General features: G+C 39.5%; 2 protein-coding genes across 7 annotated transcripts in view; both read left to right on the top strand.

The window, feature by feature from the left end:
• SKA2 (spindle and kinetochore associated complex subunit 2) overlaps positions 1-2,969 on the top strand; it is a 31,330-nt gene extending 28,361 nt beyond the window's left edge. The window contains exon 4 of the mRNA XM_040640910.1: positions 1,945-2,969. Within this exon, the coding sequence (XP_040496844.1) occupies positions 1,945-2,013 (69 nt within the window). The 3' untranslated portion in view covers positions 2,014-2,969. The remainder of the gene's footprint in view (positions 1-1,944) is intronic.
• A 2,063-nt stretch (positions 2,970-5,032) lies between these two features.
• Positions 5,033-22,154, top strand: part of TRIM37 (tripartite motif containing 37) — a 136,670-nt gene continuing 119,548 nt past the window's right edge. For 2 of the 6 annotated variants that reach the window (XM_008695488.2, XM_008695492.2), the window contains exons 1-3: positions 5,035-6,711; positions 8,646-8,747; positions 20,093-20,133. In XM_008695488.2, the coding sequence (XP_008693710.1) occupies positions 6,691-6,711; positions 8,646-8,747; positions 20,093-20,133 (164 nt within the window). In that variant the 5' untranslated portion in view covers positions 5,035-6,690. Of the gene's footprint in view, positions 6,712-8,645; positions 8,748-20,092; positions 20,134-22,154 lie in introns of all 6 variants that reach the window. The other 4 variants (XM_008695491.2, XM_008695487.2, XM_008695493.2 and 1 more) reach the window with 3 other exon arrangements.

Raw genomic sequence — 22,154 nt, 5'->3', positions numbered from 1 at the left:
GAAATAGATGGTCTGAAATCTCTTGAACAGTTATCACGAAGGGAAACATGGATTCACAGAAAACAAAGTCTTTCCAGAACCATTTCCTGTTTTTGAGATAGAAGAGGGACATTCTGGGGGCGCATGGGTGGCTCAGCCGTTAAGCGTTAAGCGTTAAGCGTCTGCCTTCAGCTTGGGTCACGATCCCAGGGTGCTGGGACCAAGCCCTACATCGGGCTCCCTGCTCAGTGGGAAGCCTGCTTCTCCCTCTCACACTCCCCCTGCATGTGTTCCCTCTCTCACTGTCTCTGTCAAATAAATAAATAAAATCTTAAAAGAAAAAAAAGAGGGACATTCTGTAACAATTTGGGTTGCAGTAAGGCATATAATTGTTTTTCATTTTATCCATGTGAACATTTTTGGTAAATGTTGGCTTAATTAGCCAAACCAGCTGGGCAGCCCAATTGCCTCATGTGGCTATATAAATTAAAATTTAAAGTAATTAAATAAAATTAAAAATTCATTTCTTCATCTACTGATTAGACAGCACAGATACAGAATATTTTCAGTATCACAGAAAGTTCTACTGGACAGTGGTGCTCTAGAGACTATGGTGTGTTCCAGATGGCAGTCTCTCCAGAGATGACCTATATAGTTAGGCAGAGTTGTACCTATTTGATTCTTCATGTTGTACCTCCTTTCCCCATTAACCCTTTGTTTTAGCTAGCGTGTTGGTTAGTGCTACATGGAAGTCCTTTATAATCTTCCTTTTGGCTTTTCTTTGTCCCTGTGCTTTTGCTCCTCCCTGCTTTAGTGGATACTGTCTGCTGGGTTGTTTTCTCAGCGTCTGTTCTCCCTTGCTGCCGAGTAGGATACCGACTTTCTTGAGTAAGTGTGCCATCCCTCACTTGTGCCTGAGGCAAAGTTGGTGCTTTCCTCAGCTTCCTGGGGTTGTATCTGGCAAGAGGAATGGATTTTCCTTTAACTAATGTTGGTTCAGGAATGGCTTTGTAACCTGTATGACGTGTGAGGAGGGAAAGTTTGGAAGTAGGAAGTTAATAGTTTCCTCACTGCTGGGGTGCCTGGGTGGCTCAGTCGTTAAGCGTCTGCCTTTGGCTCAGGGCGTGATCCTGGTGTTCTGGGATCGAGCCCCACATCGGGCTCCCGCTCTGCTGGGAGCCTGCTTCTTCCTCTCCCACTCCCCCTGCTTGTGTTCCCTCTCTCGCTGGCTGTCTCTCTCTGTCAAATAAATAAATAAATAAATAAATAAATAAATAAATAAATAAAAAGAGTTTCCTCACTGCTGAGAGACCCGTGGGAAAAGAAAACTTCTCTTCTTCTAAACATTGTGTATAGATGTGATGCCTAGCACTGCTCAGACCATTTTTCCAATGTCTTGAGAATAAAGCCACCAGCAAGCATATTAGATAAGGGGAAAAAACTGAGTCTTTACATTGAGCTGCTGAATAAGCCAGTCCTGTATTTTTTGTGCAATGATAATAAATTTTCTGTATTTTTTGTGCAATGATAATAAATTTTCTTATTATTTATCCATTTTGAAATGTGTTCCTGTTACTTGCAGCTAAAAATATCTCCATCATCCTTCAAAATTTAGCTCAAGTCTCCACTTTTGAGGAAACTTCCAGACTATTTTGTTCACATTTCTTTTTCAAAATGCTTTTAGAATATGGCATTCAAACGTGACTTCTTTAGTTTTGTTAAATTACAGTCCTTAAACTCTTTGATTTATTGGTCTTATTTCTTCAACTTAATTGCAAGTTCTTTGAAAGCTCAGACATTAAAAGTACCTTGTATATAGATAGCCAAATATCTGTTTTTCCCCTGCCTTCCTAAATTTGTGATCACAGATATAGTATGACGTTATGGAAACAAAAAAGCAGAAGTTAACTAAATTAAACATGTTTTAAAGATTTTGAAATAAAGATTTTGTCATTTGCTTTCTAGCTGTCACCACTGAGTAAAGAAGAGAAAACTGCGGCAGAGCAATTAAAATCTTTCATGTCAGACTTCTGAAGAAATGAACTTGCAAAAGGGAATTCTGATGGAGAAGAGATCCATTCCAGAAAGATATAGGAAGATGTCTTGTTAGCACTTGATGACTAGAGGTGGGGGGATGGAGAAGAAGATTTGATTGGGGTGACTGGATAATGATGGCTTTCACAAGAGAGGGTACTATAAGAAGGGCAGGTATAGGAAGTTTAGCCAAAAGGATGGAATGGGAATAAAGAGATTTAAAAATATATATGCACACACAGTCTTATAATTTCAAGCAAGGAAGTCACATAACTCTATTTGGCATCCGTTTTTGTGTCATTGGGATAACATGGATGTCCTGGCCTATCATGAAAGGATATATGTCCTATCAGTCAGATGTGAATGAGCATGCTTTGGAAATTAAAGGATAGAAAAAATATTTGTATTAATTATATATATATGTATATAATTTTACTTTTGAAAATTTTGATTATAGATAATGGTCACATTATTGATGAGACTGCTAATATATGTGATCTATACTCCTCCACAAAAGCTAACTTCAGTAATTATAATTTGGTTTTTCTGTGATAGCCTCACTTTTTTTTTTTTCCTATTCCTTCTTCCTGCTAATGTTGAGCAACATGAACTGTGCTTTCAAATGCTGTTTTAGACTGTCCCTATAGTATATCAGTACTACCTTTGTTCTCCTTTAGCCTGTATTACTGTAATTGTTCATTCTATATGAAAGCTGAGAAACTGAAGTCAGAGGATCACTGGCAACTCCTACTTGCCAGTGTGTGTGTGTGTGTGTGTGTGTATTTCCTTATTCATTTTTAAATATGATTTTTAAATAACTATTGGCAATAAGGTAATCATAGGGACAGATCTTGATACAAAGATGTTAATCACAGGGTTATTTATACTAGCAGTACACACGCATATCTGGCTAATGGCAGGTAAATAGGAAAATAAATCATGGTGTATCCATACAATAAGAGGTGAAGCTGCCAGTTACTTACTACTTTTAATGTTCTGGGAAATGCTGAAGTTATGCTAAATGGGGGGGGGGAGGGGAAGCAGATTGCAGTTTTGTAATTAAGATTGGGCTTTGGAGTCTGAGATGTAAATAGCAGGTTTTAAATTCTAGCTATGTGGGGGCACCTGGGTGGCACAGTGGTTGAGCGTCATCACGCTCGGCGTGATCCCGGCGTTATGGGATCGAGCCCCGCATCAGGCTCTTCTGCTATGAGCCTGCTTCTTCCTCTCCCACTCCCCCTGCTTGTGTTCCCTCTCTCGCTGGCTGTCTCTATCTCTGTCAAATAAATAAATAAAATCTTAAAAAAATAAATAAATAAATTCTAGCTATGTGATCCTGAGCAAATCACTTAACTTCTGTGTGTCAGGATGGCTGGAAGCACAATGAAATGGTAAAGTGTGTGAGTTTGATTAGTAATCCTTCAGTGAATGTTTCTGTATATGTAATAAAAATGAGGCATTGAAAAGACTAGGAAAAATGCTTCAAATGTTAGTTCTGCAGGTTATTGAATTATACTTTCATATAATTAAAAATTTGTTATGAGCATTTTACTTGCCCATTGACAAACTTGTAATAGGTGATAAACAGGGTTGGGAGAGTAGCTTCAGTTGAAATTGTACTGTGTAGTTTGAATATTTAAAGAACAGAAACCCCCCCCTTTTTCAAATATCAGAGAAATAAGTCACACTTCAGTAACATTTTTTTCAGTACTTGGGCAGTTAATATTAAGGAAGTTTTTGTCCTGGAATGGCTCTGGGATGTGATGTTGATTAGTGGAATTAAAAAATAGTATCACAAAGAGGTCATAACATGTTCCTGGAGTTTTTCCTCTGTGACTTCCTTCATAGTTGTCTTCTAAATGTTAGTTCTTTCCCTCAGCCCCCTTAAAACTGTTCTCTGTGTACTTCTGTATATATTCATTTGTTTCCCAAGCTTCATTTATTGACTCTTTGTGGGTGATTCCCAAATATAACTTCTTCCATTAGATCTAGATCCATATTTCCAATAAAAATGTCTACCTGAATATTCAAATTGATCATGTCCAGAGTACTTACTGATTTTGTCAATGGCCACTGTTCTGTTTCCTGGAATTAAAAAGTTCGCATCCCTTTATCTTCTTAGTCAATAAAATCTTTCTGAAATGTTCATAGTATCCAACCTCCACTTTATCTTCACTCTTACTACCCTAATTTAGGTCTTTTATTTCTCATCTGGGTAATTATTTTCTATGTGACTATAGTGTTTTTATGTCTTAAGTTGTAAGAGAAATTAATTTTAATACAAATTTATTTTAGGAAATTAAAAAATATGTCTATTCTCCAAAGATTATCTGCAGTCTTCTCATATGTTTGTACATATATACAAATTAAAAATAATTTTTTTTACAAAAATAAGCTGATACCATACATTGTACTGCAGCTGCACTTAGGTTTTTTCCCTTGTAAATATATTTTGGATATTTTCATGACACACATCTATTCTTTTGAACAGCTGTAATCCAATATATGGATTAACCATGATTTTTCAATTTTCTTATCGATAGGCATTGATAGGCACTGTATAATAGACAAGTTAGATTTATCCGGGTGGGGGTGGGTTAAGGCAGATAGGTTGGCCCTTAAGGAATTCTGATGGAACAGATCATAGGTTTCCCAACTCCATGTGGTAGCTTAGCATCCCTCCAACTAAATTCTTTTTTGCTTAAGTTAGCCAGAATCTGACTTTGTGGTTTGCAACCAATGACCCCTAATTGTACAGGTTTTCCAGTTTTTCACTATTAAGAACTACTGCAATAAATTTAAACATCTTTTGGGTTGGGCAAATATATCTATTAGTACAAGAACTTAGTATTTATCACATGTAGTAATTTGTGTTATTTTTTTCACTTCTCATTACTTTTTTTTTTTTTAAGATTTTATTTATTGACAGAGACAGCGAGAGAGGGAACACAAGCAGGGGGAGTTGGAGAGGGAGAAGCAGGCTTCTGGCTGATCATCAGGGAGCCCGATGGGGGGCTGGATCCCAGGACCCTGGGATCATGACCTGAGCCAAAGGCAAGCGCTTAACAACTGAGCCACCCAGGTGCCCCTCTCACTACTCTTTGAATCCCAAGTACAATTCTGTGTTCCACAAATAATATTTTTAATTCAGGTAAAATTCACGTAGCAAAATCAACCATTAACCATTATTAAAGTGTACAATTGAGGGCGTTTTAGTACAAATGGTGGCATGCAAACATTACGACCATAAATAATGTCTAGTTAAAGAACTTTTCAGTCACAGATTAATCTTACTAAATTACATTCCTGTCCATGCCTCCCGTAGTAAAAAGGAAATTGTTGCCCACTATAAGAAAGTCCAAATCCTTTGATACTTAAGAACTTCTTTCTAGGTTATTGTTGATTCTTCTTACATATGCACTCTAGATTGGGTTAAGTGTAATAGTTTGCAATAAATCAGAAAGGAAAAATTAAATACAAATTAAGAATTTGATGTAAGCCCTTTTTGTCACACATTCAATTCCTGTAATCTTTAGACCTCCCACGACAGAAAATTGTATAAAGAAGACGCCAACATAGGAAAGCTGAACACATTTCTTGCACTTTCCGTAGCCCCATAGTGACAGCTCACCTCGAGCGGCAAGAGGTGCAGTGTGGAGTGGTGTGGATCTGACCTCTACAGTTTGGTTCCATTCTCCCAACCCTGAGATGAGAAACTATACCGCTCTAAGCTTCACAATCTGGAGCTTTGAGTCAGTGGGGCGGCTCAAAACCTGACAGCCTGGACTTCCTTCCAGGGAAAGAACCACCAGCCACGAATCCTATACACCACGGTTTCTCAAAGGTGCGGGCCACAAGCCACCGGGCCAAATCAGCGAAGACGTTGATTTCGTGGAACAGCACCCTAGAATCACGGAGTCTGAATACCTAAGGGTGTGGCTGCGGAGTCAGCTTGCCACCAGCACTTCAGGTGGTTCCAGTCCTTGGCGCTAAAGTTTGAGATCAGTGGAGCGCTGCCCTTCCCGGGGAGTGGGGGGTCAATAAAAGTATATCTTCGTTCGGGCAACGCAGACATAAGCGCCAAGCTCTCAGCCGCCTGCGCTAGACTGGGGCCAAAGGCACGCGGCCCTGCGGCAACTAGCATCCAAATCTCGTGTGCGCCCCCGCACCGCGGGAACTAAGCGCCCGCCTCTCTCTACTCCGCGCCCCTAACGCTGCGTCCTGCGCGCATGCGCAGCGCGCCTTCCCTAGCCGCCGCGCCTTCAGCTGCCCTGGTTACCGTTGGTGTTTACGAATTCCCTGCAGCACTTTCTTCGCGGGAGACCAGCGCCGCCGGGCTCTAGCCGCAGTTCTCTAAGCGCGCGCCCGCGTCACGTGGTGCGAGGCTGCCTCGCGGTTGCTGGCGGGCGGCTTAGCGGTGAGGAAGGAGCTGTGGCCACCGCTCGCCTCTCCCATTGCGCCCTAGGGCGGGTGCGCGGATAAATATGGCGAAGTGGGGGTAGCTGGCGCCGAACCCGACGCGATGGGGCGCGCAAGTGGGGCGGTCGTCGGAGCCCCCTGACGTGGACGCCGGGCTGTTCTCGTCGGCGATTTGACCTGGAGACCTCGGGCCGGCGCCCAGTAGGTCCGACCACAGACTCCGCGGGTTGGCGACGTCCCCGCCGAGAGCCGGAGGCAATGGATGAACAGAGCGTGGAGGTGAGGCGGGTTGAGAAGGGTGGTGGTTAGTTTCCCTCCGCCACCCGCTGAGCGTTCTTTATCTGGGGCACCCTGCCTGAGTCTTCCCTCTAGTAGGGCACCACCACCCCGACGCTGCCGCTGTGGTGAAGGCTGGCTGAGTGCGAAGGACGCCGTGTTCGGTCTGCAGCCCACCAGGTGCCTTGTGTTCTGACCGTTCCCGAAGTCAGGTGGTGCGTCTCCGGGCGTTTTCTGTATGTCTTGGCACCAGTACTCATTCCCAGAGGGTTTTTGCAAACTACAGCCTGGGCAGAGCAAAACTGCAAATTCATTAGACGTGCGGTGCGCTGGCTACCCGTTCTTGCGAGTTCATGCGGGGATCCAGAACTCCCTCCAAATGGAATCATTTCCTCCCACCGGTACCTTTTGCAGACTTCTGCCTTTCTTAAATTGAACGAAGATATACTTTTATTGACCTATTTGTGATTTTCCAGAACAAACTATTCTTTTATAATTGACTCTTGTGAGTTGTGATTTCAAGTGGTTGGGATATTTGCATAAAGGCCAGGAACATAAAGAATGCTTGTTGGACGTAATTATTTAATAATTGTCAAATTTTGAACCTTCTTGATACTGAATCCTTGCTCCTTGGTAAGCGGCAACTATATTACTGGGCACTGTACTTGAAAGTAGTTCACGAGTGGTTATTGTCCATCCCCCGCCAGCGTCTGCATCTCACAGGTTCTTTCTTGTTCTGCAGAGTCATGATTAGACTCATGAATAATTTTCTCCTTAATTCCTCGTGCGAAAGTGTTATAAAGGTTTTGTAACGTCGTCTTGGTTTAGGAGCGTTTAATTCTCTTGGGATGTAGTAAAAATAAATGTGAGTATGGTAAAAATAAACTGGAAATATACAATAACCTACATTTAATTGTTTTCTTGTCAGTTACTTCCTAAATGGATTCATCTGAGGCTTGCAAAGAACACTGTTTCTTCTATTTACCTAATTTTTTCTTCTTCGCAAAGCCTTCATGGGGCTACCACTAAAATTCTCAATAGGGGCAGAATCTCAGGCTCAAATAAGCTAATTGGTTGGAGCATCATGGCAGAAACCCGGATTTCTGGATTCTGAATTAGTTTCCCTCCTGGTGAAAGTATACTACCATTAGGATATGTATCTTTTCTAAACTTTTTTTGTTTTTTTTCAAATTTTAAAAGCAATTCACCCCCCTTGGGGAAATTGCAGGACAAGTAAAAAGTTTATGTTGTTCACTCAATCATATAGTCCGCCTTTTCTTTTCTTTCTTTCTTTCTTTTTTTTTTTTTTTTAAGATTTTATTTATTTGAGTGAGAGAGAGAGCGCAGACAGAAGCAAGGGGGAGCGGAGGGAGAGGGAAAAGCAGGCTCCCGGCTGAGCAGGGAGCCTAGTGCAGGGCTAGATCCCAGGACTCTGGGATCATGACCTGAGCCAAAGGCAGAAGCTTAACAGACTGAGCCACCCAGGTGCCCCCACCTTTATTTTTTTACTGTTATACATCATAAGCATTTTTTCTGTATCAAATAATTCAAGAAGTATTTCTAGAGACTTATAATCTATGTTAAATGTTAATTTTTGTTGTTGTTAACTGTCATTTAATATTTTGAAATTTGGGCTACAGCTGCATTCTTGGCATTATAATTTATGCCTTAGTGGAAATATTTGTGCATAAGTCTGTGTTTGCATTTCATGTCCTTTCCTTAACCATTGTGAAGCTTAGAAAAGAGAAAGCACTTTTTCCAAGGGATGTCTTGAGGCACCCTGGACCTTGACCAACCCAAGTACTAATGTGGAATTTATTAGAACAGATGATAACAGCTCAAAATAAATGTAAATGTTGAGGGAATAACTTTAAGCATGCTTTTTACTTTTGATTCAGTAGTCTAATTCTGGTGAACCTTACATCTTTTATTTTCAGAGCATTGCCGAGGTTTTCCGATGTTTCATTTGTATGGAGAAATTGCGGGATGCACGCCTGTGTCCTCATTGCTCTAAGCTTTGTTGTTTCAGCTGTATCAGGGTAAGTTGTATTTCTTTTTACATGCTCTTAGAATATATATGACATGTTGTGAAAATTAACCATTTTCTTTATCTTTTTCATATTTTACATTCCGTGCCCTTTTTAAAAAATGTCTTAAATGAATGTTCCTTAATAGGGAGACCATCAGTATATACTACTTAGTACTATGGAGGTGAATAATCATCAAGTGATAACTGCCATGAAATGTCTAGAAATCAAAACTCACCGTAATTTTTTTAAAGACTTTATTTATTTATTTATTTGAGACAGAGTGAGTGAGAGCACACAAGCAGGGAGAGGGGCAGAGGGAGAGGGAGAAGCAGACTCCCCTCTGAGCAGGGAGCCCAATATGGGCTCAATCCCATGACCCTGGGATTATGACCTGAGATGAAGGCAGTCGCTTAACCGGCTGAAACACCCAGGCACCCCAAAACCCACTGTAATTTTAGTATATTTACATTATTAAATAATTTAACAAGTACTTGTAAAGTGGTTGCCTGCGTTGTATTTGGGGTTGAGGAATTCTAAGGTTAATGATGAAGTGCTTGCCCTGAAGGTGCTTAAATCTAAGTGAGAGAATGGACTCTGTTGATATTGAAGAAGGTATAGTGTATAAAGAGGCACTAACAAACTTCTGTGAGACTCAGAGGAGGGAGAATTTATGCTGTTTGATGGGTAAGATGAAGAAAAAGCTAGTAATGGGTTCAGAGGCTAAGATGAGAATCCTATAATCTTATAGATACAAGAGACTTTAGAGATTAATATAATCCAGTGGATTTGAAACTGAATGTAGGTGAGCCCCTCAACCAAAATTGTGAGGAAGCCTAAGATGTGAAACAGAAGAATTTATTTTGGTGTGTTGCGGGGGAGAGGGGGTGCGGGGCGGAGGATTCAAAAGCACATGTGTAGATCACAGTTGAAACCTTTCCTGCCCACATTACTCTTAGTAGGTTATGTCCTTTACTGAGAATATCAAAGCCATCTAACATGCTTTTCACCTCAAAATTTCTCTGTGGTTCCTTATTCCTGCCTAAGGAAGATAAATATCCCTTTGTCAAGAGTAATATCTGGAAGACTTAAATCATTTGCTTCCAGTCACACAGCTAGCAAATAACAGAGCTGGATTTGAATCCAGGAAGTTTGGCTCTAGAGCCTGTCTTCTTTGCTACCACACTATGTGCAGAAAACCTAGGTTTACATATCATCCTAGTTCTCCCACTCATAAACTGAGAAACTCAGTCTTTATTAGCCTTGTTTCCTCAGTCATAGAATGAGGTAACAAGATTTACCTCACAGGATGGTGGTAGCATTAAATGAGATAAGTTGGTGGTGGCATTAAATGAGATAAGTTGAAAGGTAATTTAGAAACTGTAAAGTAGGGGCACCTGGGTGGCTCAGTCCTTAAGCATCTGCCTTAGGCTCAGGTCATGATCCCGGCATTCTGGGATCGAGCCCCGCATCGGGCTCCCTGCTCAGCTCCCGAGCCCTGCATCGGGCTCCCTGCTCAGCCGGCTTCTCCCTCTCCCGCTCCTCCTGCTTGTGTTCCCTCTCTCTCTGCCTCTCTGTCAAATAAATAAATAAAATAAAATAAAATAAAAAGAAACTGTAAAGTACGATCCACTTGTAAGGTGTTAAACTTTTATTGTTAAAATAGCAACTAACCTGGGGCGCCTGGGTGGCACAGTTTTGGGCGTCTGCCTTCGGCTCAGGGCGTGATCCCAGCGATCTGGGATCGAGCCCCACATCAGGCTTCTCCTCTAGGAGAAGCCTGCTTCTTCCTCTCCCACTCCCCCTGCTTGTGTTCCCTCTCTCGCTGGCTGTCTCTGTCAAATAAATAAATAAATCTTTAAAAAAAAATAGCAACTAACCTGTCATTATTTGTTTTATAAACAGTGAAACTGAAACTATGGAAATTAGGTAATTGGCCTCTGTCACCGTAGTTAATTAAGTGGTAGAGTCTGTGTCTGGACTCAGCTGTTTTGATGAAGGTCCAGTGTATGGATGCCCTGTGGATATTACCTTAAACCTTATTGATTCTTTGTTTCTTCATCCTTCTGCTCCTTAAAGCCATATATTTTTTAAATATTGCTGCTGGCATCCTATACTTAGAAGTGTTTGGGAAAATTTCATCTACTTTGGGAAATTTGATTTATTCTTGCAGGTTTAACTATGAATTCTGTGTGTATGGCTTTTGAATCAATTTCTTCGGCATTGACCCTCCAGTATCTTGAATGTTGTTCCAGATCAAATCCTGTTTTTTCAAATTCTTTTTGCCTTCTTTTTGTTCTGTTCTGCCAGTCACTCAAACTTGAAAACTTTTACACCACTGATTTTTAAGTTTTGTCAGTTATTATCTCCTGCTGTCACTTGTATCTGTCCTACCTATCCTTTTTTTTTTTTTTTTAAGGTTTTATTTGAGAGAGAGTGAGCAAGAGAGCACGAGCAGGGGGAGGGGCAGAGGGAGAAGCAGACTCCTGGCTGAGCAGGGAGCCTGATGCAGGGCTCGATCCCAGGACCCTGGGATCATGACCTTAGCCAAAGGCAGACGCTTAACTGATTGAGCCACCCAGGTGTCCCAGTACCTATCCATTTCTATTATTACCATCCTCGTAGAGAAATACAGACATTTATTATCTCATGTTTAGATAATTATAGTTACCTTTTAATCTATCTTGAGTCTTTTCTCTCTCTGGTTCATTTTATATCCTGCTGCCATATTTATGTTTTCTAGTAATGTCATTGTTTTTTTTTCCTTCTCAGAAGCCTCAGATTCATTACCTTAATCCCTTAAAATATTAGCTTTATATTCAGATCACTTGGATAATCTGGTTCTAATCTTTCTTTCTAAAGCTTTCTTGGTTCCTGAATGTACGATTCATGTATTTGTTCATTCAATAAATATTAATTACATCCCTACTTGGAGTTAAGCATTGACTTCCAGGAAGTTGACTTATTCAATAGTTGGTTTATAGACAAAAAGGTAAATAGACATATGTTAGATACCAGTAAGTGCTATGAAGAAAAATGAAACTGAATAAGGTATAGAGTGGGGACTTTGAGGAGGATACAGGCAGGTTGTTAGTTATTTTAGATAGAGTGGTCTGGGAAGGTCTCTGAGGAGATGATATTTGAGCAGAGACCAGAATGAAATGTGGGAATGATGTGAATATCTGGGGGAAGAAAAGTCCCAGACAGAGAAGTCAGAAGAGGCAAAGGCACTGAGAGAAATAGCAAAGAAGCCAGTTGGCTACAGCAGAGTGAACAGAGGGAGAGGGAAAGGAGATGAGTTTGGAGATGTAACTTGGAGCCTTGGTAAAGACCTTGGATTTTATTTTAACTGTGATGGTAGCCATTGAAAGCTTTTGAATGATACGAAGTAATTAATGTTTAAAAAGTATCACTTTGGCTGTGGTGTAGAAAGTGGACTGCAGGCAGGGGGGAGAGGAAGTGAGGAGACCAGTTGGTATGTGCTTTATTAGTGAAGGGTGAGTGGTGATTTAGACTAGAATGGTAACAGTGGTGGTGGTGAAAAATAGGGCAATTCTGGATAAGTTTTGAAGGTAGAGCCAAAGGATTTGCTTAAAGATGGGATATGAGGAAAGTTTTATACAGCATTTGGATGAATTAATGGTTTTCTGTTATTCTGAGATAGAAGAAATTTGGGGAAGACAGATTGGATAGGCTATAGATGTACAAGTTTTTATTTTTATTTTTTAAGATTTTATTTGAGAGAGAGTGCAGGAGTGCACAAGCAGAGGGGAGGGGCAGAGGGAGAGGGAGAAGCAGAATATCTACTGAGCAGGGAGCCCGACGTGGGGCTTGATCCCAGGACCCTGGGATCATGTACTGAGCCAAAGGCAGATGCTTAACCAGCTGAGCCACCGAGGTGCCTCTAAGTTTTGTTTTTAAATATGTCAGGTTTGATTTATTTTGGGAGGGGGTTATTATACATCTAACTGGAGATGTTGGCAGTTGGAAATAAGAATCTGGAGTTGAGGAAGGGGATTTAGAGATAATTATTAGCATATAGATAGTATTTAGGCACCTGATGCGATCACCAGATTACCTCCTGGGGAAAAGATTTTTTAGGTCTGAACTCTGGGGCACTCAACATTTAGAGGTCAGGTGGAGGAGGATTCAGCAATGGATAACAAGGAGTCATAACTGAAGCATCACAGAATTCAAGTGAAAAACCTGTCTCAAAGAGGAGTAGGTTAACTGTATCTTATGGTTCTAGCGTGGGAATTGACCATTGTATTTGAGAATGTGTAGGTCATTGGTAATCTTGATGAGTAGTTTCAGTGGAACGATTAGGACAAAAGCTTGATGGTAGGGAGTGGGAGGCAAATGAGACAGCAAGTATAAAAATTCTCAGAATTTTGTAATAAAGGGGAAAAAAAGGCAGTGGGTCTAGGTTTATATCTCATTGTGACTGATTGAGTAGAGAGAGAATAATTAATGATGCTGGAGAGACGGTGGGTAATTACAGGAGCAAAGTCCTTGAGCTTGGACACTCCACACAACCAAATTGTAATATTGTTTATTATATGCCTTTCCTTTCTCTCTTTTCCATGCCATCTCTGTTCATTTGACCATGGAAATTCATCCATGACAGACCAGATACTTGTGTCGTTGAATAAAACAGAGTAAGGTCTAGACCCATGAATAGACTTGTCCGAAGTCACGTGGGAGTTGGTGACATACCAAGACACGGGACTCACTCCCAGGCCAGTCCTCTACCCATGACTCTCTAGTACTTCCATACACATAGACCAAAAGGTGGGAACATTGGCTATATTTTCAGGCTAGGTCTCCTTCATCCTTCCAGTTACTCTCAGTTGATTTTCTTTCTTTCTTTTTTTTTTTTTTTTAAAGATTTTATTTAGTTATCTGAGAGAGAGCAGGAGCAGGGAGGTGAAGCTGACTCACTGCTGAGCTGGGAGCCCAATGTGGGACTCGATCCCAGGACCCTGGGATCATGACGTTGGCCGAAGGCAGATGCTTAACTAACTGAGCCACCCAGGTGCCCTGAGTCTTTTTCATTACCTGTTCTTATTTTTGTATTTTCTCCCATTTTTTTGCCTCCATATTTCTTAGCCAGTGGTTTGTTTATTTTTACCCCTTCTTGATTTTCAGCTTTGGTAGCATTTTATGATCGCCTATAATTATTGACTTTCTTTTTAACTTTGCAGTTTTAAAAAATTAGGTAAAAGTGACATATAATAAACTGCACATATTTAAAGTGTACAGTTTGGTAAATTTTGGCAAATGTATGTACTTGAGAAACCATCACTACAATCAAGGTGGTGAACATATCTGTCTGTAATCCCCAGTAGTTTCTTTGAACCTCTTGATAATCCCTCCCTCTACTTCTCTTATTCCCAGAAAACCACTGTTTTCTGTCACTGTAGGTAAGTTTGCATTTTTTGGACTTTTTCTTTTAAGATTTTATTTGTCAGAGAGTCAGCGAGCACAAGTAGGGGGAGCGGCAGGCAAAGGGAGAAGCAGGCTCCCTGGTGAGCAAGGAGCCTGATGCAGGACTCTGTCCCAGGACCCTGGGATCATGCCTGAGCTGAAGGCACAGACTTAACAGACTGAGCCACCCAAGTGTCCCATTTTTTTGACTTTACATGAATGGAATCTTACAGTATGTTCTCTCATGTGTCTGGATTTTTTCATTCAACAAAATTATTTAGAGATCTATCTTTGTTGTGTGGATCAATAGTATTCCTTTTTATTGCTGAGTAGTAGCAGCCTGTTGTATGCATATGCCATAATTTGTTTATCCATTCACTTGTTGATGGACATAGGGGTTGCTTCTAGTTTTGGCATTTATACAGAAAACTGCTATGAACACTTTTTTTAAAGATTTATTTATTTTTATTTGAGAGAGAGCATGTGAGTAGGGTGAGGGTTAGAGGGAGAGGGAGACACAGAATCTCAGACAGACTCCCTGCTGAGCACAGAGCCTGTTGTGGGGTTCGATCTCATGATCCCGAAATCATGACTCAGTCTGAAATCAGGGGTGAGACACATAACTCACTGAGCCATCCAGCCACCCCAGTAACCTACTATTTTATTACTGTAGCTTTGTAGTAAATTTTCAAATCAGGAAATATGAGTTATATATTTAATTGAGATATGATTGAAATAAAGTTTTAGGTGTACATGATCGTTTTCAGGATAGTTTTGGCTATTTGGGAGTCCCTTAAGATTCCATTTGAATTTTAGAATGGGTTTTTCTACTTCTGTAAAAAGCATCATTGGGATTTTGATAGGAATTATGTTGATTCTGTAGATTGCTTTGGGTGGCATTGTCAGTTTAACAATATTAAATCTTCCAATGCATGAACGTAGGATGTCTTTCCATTTATTTAGGACTTCTTTCATTTCTTTCGGTGGTGTTTGTAGTTTTCCATGTATAAATCTTCCAACTCCTTGGTTTAATTTATACCTAGGTATTTTACCTTTTTTTTTTTGTTTTTTTGATGTTGTGGATGTGTTTTCTTAATTTACTCTTTGAATTCTTCATTGCTAGCTTATAGAAATGTAAGTGGTTTTTTTAAATGTTGATTTTGTGTTCTACAACTTTGGTGAATTTGCTTATTAGCTTTAACAGTTCTCTTGTGGTTTTCTACTGACAAGATTATGTCATTGCAAACAAATAATTTTAGTTTTCTAGTTGGGATGCTTTTTATTTCTTAATTGCGCTTGGTGAAATTTTCAGTATTGTGTTGGATAGAAATGGTGAAAATGGGCATCCTTGTCTTTTTCCTGATCTTAAGGAAAAAATTTTTATTGTTTGACTATTGAGTATGATATTCACTCTGGATTTTTTATGTATGGACTTTATCAAGTTGAGGAAATTCTCTTCTTTTCCTTTTTCTTGAGTGTTTTTGTCATGAAAGGATATCGGATTTTGTTAGAGGCCTTTTCTGTATCAATTGAGATGATCGTAGGGGTTTATTCCTTCATTTTATTAATGTGATGTATTCTGTTGAATGATTTTTTTGTATGTTGAACTATCCTTGCATTCCAGGAGTAACTCCTACTTGGTCATGCTATCTAGTTTTTTTAATATACTGTTGAATTCAGTTTGCTAGGCTGTTGTTGAGAATTTCCCTAGCACAATTTTGCAGAGTAGGTATGTTGATTCTCTTGTTGCGTGTGAGTAAACTTGAGGTCAGTCACATGTCTGGTGTCATGTAGCCTTTAAGTGCCAGAGCTGGGAGTCAGACTCAGTTCTGAATATTGTCTAAAGTTTGTGATTCTTCCATTTTAAGGAGAGAAATTCTTAAATTGAATATGGGGCATTGCTATACTATAATATTTTCTTCAGTAATCCTTGTACATTAATATTGTATCACTGGTTCTTACCTTTGGTTTTGGTTTGGGAGAAATACTGGTTTTCCCAAAGTATTAAAATTACCATATTTGTTTTGTGATTAAGTTAGATTATGGAGTATAGGGTAAAAATGCCACAAGTATTCAGAGATGGGAAAGATCACTAACCTGGGATAGGTAGGAAAGTTTTGTGGACGTAATTAGTGGACATTCCCATGGGACAGCACATGGAGGGAGGGACATATTAGCAAATACAGAAGTATGCCAAGAGTGGTGTATAGTGCAGCAATAAGCCTGGTTTGACTGGAATGGAGAGGCATATTTAAAAATTAGTACAGAGGCTGCTGGGAGTATCGCGGAATAGGAGGATCCTGAGCTCACCTTTTATAGCTGGCCACCTAGACAACACCCACATTGGCATAAATAACCCACAGGGCGATCTGAGGATTTGCAGAACAGACTCTCCCGCAGCTGGATGTACACAAGACGCCACAGCAAAGAGGATCCATCCCCTTCGATTAGCTCTTGGCAAGATCCCATCAGAGCAGTGCCACAAGCCTGGCTGTGTTCAAGCAGCCCAGACAAGGGCCAGCACCACTCCAAAGTGAGTCCTGCTTCAGGGAGAGGGGACGATAACCACATACCAGTCTGACTGCAACCCCAGCAGTGGGTTGGGGAGGCACTTGGTCTGACTGCAGGCCCCCCCACCAATAAAAGCTTGTCAGGGGACAACACAGGGAAAGTGCCCTGCAGTTTGTTGCTACTTCATCTCTGGCAAACACCTGGTCTTACTCAACTCAAGCCCAAGGCAGCCCCAGACTGGCCCACTAACAACACAGGCACCAGACTCTGCCCACAACAGGTGGAGAGCCATTGTAGGCTGGACTGAAGGCAAACAGAGCTCGGCCACAACAGTAGGACACCCCTGTAGCAACACATATAGGAGACACCCTTGAAGCACCATTTTCTGGTGAAGAGGAGACATTGCACTGTGGGGCACTACAGTGCCTCTTCATAAAGCCACTGCTTTTAAGTGTGGGAGACATAGCTGACTTTTCTAACACATAGAAATGGACACAGTAATAGACAAAATGAGGAGACAGAGGAATATGTCCCAAATGAACAAAATCATAGCAAGAGACCTAAACCAAATGGAATAAGTAATATGTCTGAGAGTGAATTTAAAATAATGCTCATAAAGATACTCGCTAGAATTGACAAAGGAGTGGAGGACCTCCATGAGACCCTCTACAAAGAGATAGGAAACCTAAAAAAGAACCAATTAGAGATAAAGAACTCACTAAATGAAATTAAAAATAGACCAACTGGAATAAATAGCAAGCAAGAGGAAGTGAAAGAATGGATCAGCAACCTGGAGAACAGAGTAATGGAAAGTAATCAAGCTGAGCAAGGGGAGAAGGGGAAAAATATACACAAACTGAGAATAGACCCAGGGAACTAAGCGACACTGTCAAGCGTAACAGTTGCATGATAGGGATCACATAGAGAGAAAATGAGGCATAAGATTTATTTGAAGAAATAATGGCTGAAGGCACTGTCAGGCATGACACTCGCATGATAGGGATCACATAAAGAGAAGAGAGAGAAAAGGAGGCAAAAGATTTATTTGAAGAACTAATGACTGAAGACTTCCTGAATCTGGGGAAGGAAAGAGAAATCCAGATCCAGGAGGCACAGAGAGCCCCCAGCAGAACCAATCCGAAGAGCTCTGCATCAAGGCACAAAGTCAACAAGATGGCCAAAAGTAGTGATGAAGAGAGAATTTTAAAAGCAGCAAGAGAAAGGAAAGCATTACATACAAGGGAAACCCCATAAGGCTATCAGTGGATTTTTCAGCAGAAACTTTGTAGGCCAGAAGGGAGCTGCATGATATATTCAAAATGCTAAAAGGAAAAAATCTGCAGCCAAGAGTACTCTATCCAGTAGGGCTTTCTTTCGGAATAGAAGGAAAAGTAGAGTTCCCCAGAAAAAAGTTAAATGAATTCATGACCAGGAGCAAAACCAGCCACGTTCCTATCACACATGATGCCATCGGCCTGTGGGTCCCAAATCCACAGTCCAACTGCCCTTCTGCCTGAGTCAGCATGCACTGCCTGCCACCTACTTAATGCAAGTCCAACACACCTTCACCTCAGAATGACAAGGATTCAAACTGATTCTCTTCCCCTCAAATTCCAGCTCCTATGCTCAAGTGGGCATAATTATAAGAGCAGAATGAAGCAACCCAAATAGTGACACTAATTCATCTCCAACAAACACGTCAGAGAACGATGCATACAGCATGATTCTGGTTACTAAAAGAAACACTCTCTCCCCCCAATAAAAAATAAAAATATGGACTGTTCACTCCCTGTCACTCCCAACCTTTTTTTTTTTTTTTTAAGATTTTATTTATTTTAGAGAGCTCACGTACCAGTGGTGGGGGCGGGGAAGGGGCAGAAAGGGAGGGATGGGGGAGAATCTCAAGTAGACACCACACTGAGCGCAGAGCCTGACATGGGGCTCCATCTCACATCCCTGAGATCATGACCTGGGCTGAAATCAAGAGTCGGATGCTTAACCGACTGAGCCACCCAGATGCCCCAGTCCCAACTTTTATAGAGCTTATAGTATAGTAGGGCAGAGGAGACCCAACAAATAAGTCAGTGTAATAAAGTGTTATAAGCACAGTGAAGGGAGAAGTACAGGTTGCTATGTAGAGCGTCAGGGCAAACTTTCTGGAGGAAGTGATGTATAAACTGAAATCTAAAGGATGAGTAGGGATAATATAGTTGAAGAGAGGTGTTGAAGAATATCCTGGGCGCAGAAAGGAAATATACCTAAAGGCTTAACCTTGTTAGGGTCCCCTAGATTGAGGTAGAAGATGACACTAGAGGGGTGTGGGCTGAAAAGGGTACTATGGATTTAGCAGAGCATTGTTTGAGAGGACGAAACCCGACCCAAATCTTATGTTTGCTGAGGGACCAAAGAAATGATCTTCAAGGTTATTAAGAACAGAGAAATCCTTTTGTATCTATTTCCTTTTTCTTCCAGCTTTATATATTCTTTGCTATGAAGTACCCTTTTCTTTATTATGTTTTATCTTTTATAATCCTTTAAGGTTTCCTTGGGAGTTTCATTTCTGAGTTAATTATTTAACTTTGAAAGCTTATGTTCTTTTATAGAAGTAGAAAGGGATAAATAGAAATAACAGCCATGGCGAGTATATAGGTATGGGATTATAGATACTTACCTTGAAACATTTACTAGTCAGTAAAACATTTAATATTTAACCGGGAAGATATTATTTTTGGAAACGTATTCAGAAAATTTTAGTATCTCCTTTGTGTATGATATAAAACTGTTCCCTATCCAGTAATAATTCAAATGATTAAATTAAAATTTGAAGCTTAGTAGAGATATTGTTCTCTTATAAAAGCTTTTTATAACTGTGAAGAAACCAAATTATGCACATATTACTGAACTATAGAACTCTTTTAAGACATTAAGTTTTGTATTGCTTATTCGTATTTTAGGTCTAATTTATATATCAATATTATATATTCTTCAAAATTAGTTTACTTTTCAGAAAGGAGTTTAATATCATCTTAGACTTTCTCAGGGATTTTATGAGAGGTTAGTTAGAAGTAAATCATCACTGGTTTATTTTTAGAGTGGTGGTTACTGTATCATTGTTTTTGTGAAGATTATCTGCAACTTCCTTGTGGAATCCAGATTGTCTTAGGATCACTTTCTTTCCTATGAGAAAATAGCTTCTTAACTATTTTGGAATGAGTTCTGTCCCTTTGAAAATTTGTCCCCGTCATGATGATAATGAGAAGGAGATAGTAGATTGATTGCTTGCTATTTCTATAAGTCCTTTATAATTAATACAGGCACTAGAGAGTTAAACTCATTAAATTTGGTATGTAAGTATTCAGTATGTACAAATTAAAGTAATGATGTTTCTAAAATCAAAATCTAATTTTTTGCCTCCTTAGCGCTGGCTGACAGAGCAGAGAGCTCAGTGTCCTCATTGCCGGTAAGTGCTTCGCTCTGATTATTTGTGAATTTGGAAAATAGTAAGGTGATGGGATTAGAGTTGTTCTGCATCCTACCACATTTCTCCTCTTTGTGAATATAGTTGAAAAGAAAATAAGCAATCTGTCTAGATAAAGAAATGCAAACTAATTTATCTGTCTCAGAATTATGTAGAATGGAATACATTGTTTACCTTCTTTTAGAGAAACATTGTGTAACAACTTTTTATAATTAAAATTTAAAAGTTTTCTATTTTTTTAGGGGGGGAGAGTAAAGGGAGATGGGGGAGAGAATTTTCTTTTTTTAAAGATTTATTTGAGAGCATGGACCTGCATGAGCTGGGGGGGGAGGGTAGAGGGAGAAAGAGAATCTTAAGCAGGCTCCACACCCAGCGTGAGCTGAACACAGGGCTCAAACCATGACCCTGAGATCATGACCTGAGCTGAAATCAATAGTCGGATGCTTAACCGACTGAGCTGTCCCTGATACTGAAGTTTTCTAATTAATACAGATAAATAAAATAAAAAGTCTTCTATTTCTGATACTCCCTGCCTGATCTTTTCATTAAATAACACTTTCAAAAGAAATGGTTAGATTTCATATCTATTTTTCTAGACATTTTTCTAGGAGTATACTGATATGTATACATATACATTTTTTTCTTAAAACACACAAATGATATAATACTATTTTGGAGGTTTTTTTTCATGTAAAATATGTGGGGCTTTCCTTGATGATATGTACATATGTGTCATTTTCAAAGAAGTGTGCATAATAATCCACTCTGACGATATGTTGATTTATTTATGCTTACATTCAGAGACAGTTAGGTGGTTTCTACTTTTGGTTTTTTCATATAATGATGCAAGATTACATTGAAAGAAAGGTTTTTGCCATTTTACATTCCTAATAATAGATACAAAATTGCCTTTTTCTCACAGTCTTGCCAATACTGATTATTATTAGTCTTTTTAGTCATTCGATTAAATGAAAAAGGCATTTTGTTTTGAATATGCTTTTTAAAAAATGATTGATACTGAGCATCTTTTGAAACATTTAGCTACCTGTATTTCTTTTTTCTTATACCATCTACCTCTTCACCTCATTTGATTGCCCATTTTCATCATGTATTGTTTACTTTTTCATATTAACTTTTAAGAAAATCAGCACTATCAAATAGAACTTTCTGTAATGATGGAAATATTCTATAGCTTTGCTGTCCAATTCTAGGTACCTATGGCAATTGAGCACTTGAAATTTGTCTAGTGTGACTTTAATGAAATTTTATTCTTATTTAATTTTAATTAATTTGAGTTTTAAATAGTCACATGTGTCTGGTGGCTATCATTTCGGACAGTATAATTTAGACTGAGGAATTGAGAATTCAATCTGTAATCTGAATTTTTTTTTTGTAAATAACCTATTAAGGTAAAAATAAGTTGCAAACCATACTTTTCATTGAGTCTGCTATTATTTTAATAGTAATATGGTATGAATATGATTGTTAGCTCTGTTTTGAGGAATGGGTTTATTGGATAATTTCTTTTTTTGTGACTATCCTCTCGTTCACTCTGTATAATGTCCTCAAGGTTTATGCGTGTTGTAGCATATGTCAGAGTTTCATTCCTTCTTAAGGCTGATTAATATTCCATCATGTATATGTATCACATTTTGTTTATCCATTCATCAGTTGATGGACATTTGGATTGCTTCCACTTTTGAGCTTATTGTGAATATTGCTATGATCATGGGTGACATCTTTTCTAGACCTGCCTTCGGTTTTTTTGGATATATACCCAGATTTGGTATTGCTGGATTATATGGTGATTGTGTTTTTAATATTTTCAGGTATAGTCGGCAAATAAAATTGTAAGATATTTAAAGTGTACAATGTGGTGATTTGACATGTATGTATACATCGTGAAAAGTTTCCCTCTGTTGATTTAATTAACACACTCATCATCTCACATGATTACCTTTGGGATGTGTTTATGTTAAAGAATAGTCTCAAATTCCTGAATC

Source organism: Ursus maritimus, unplaced genomic scaffold (assembly GCF_017311325.1).
Source record: "Ursus maritimus isolate PB19 unplaced genomic scaffold, ASM1731132v1 scaffold_24, whole genome shotgun sequence".
Lineage (NCBI taxonomy): Eukaryota > Metazoa > Chordata > Mammalia > Carnivora > Ursidae > Ursus > Ursus maritimus.
Note: the sequence above shows the minus strand (reverse complement) of the source record. Positions and strands in the feature narration are given on the sequence as shown.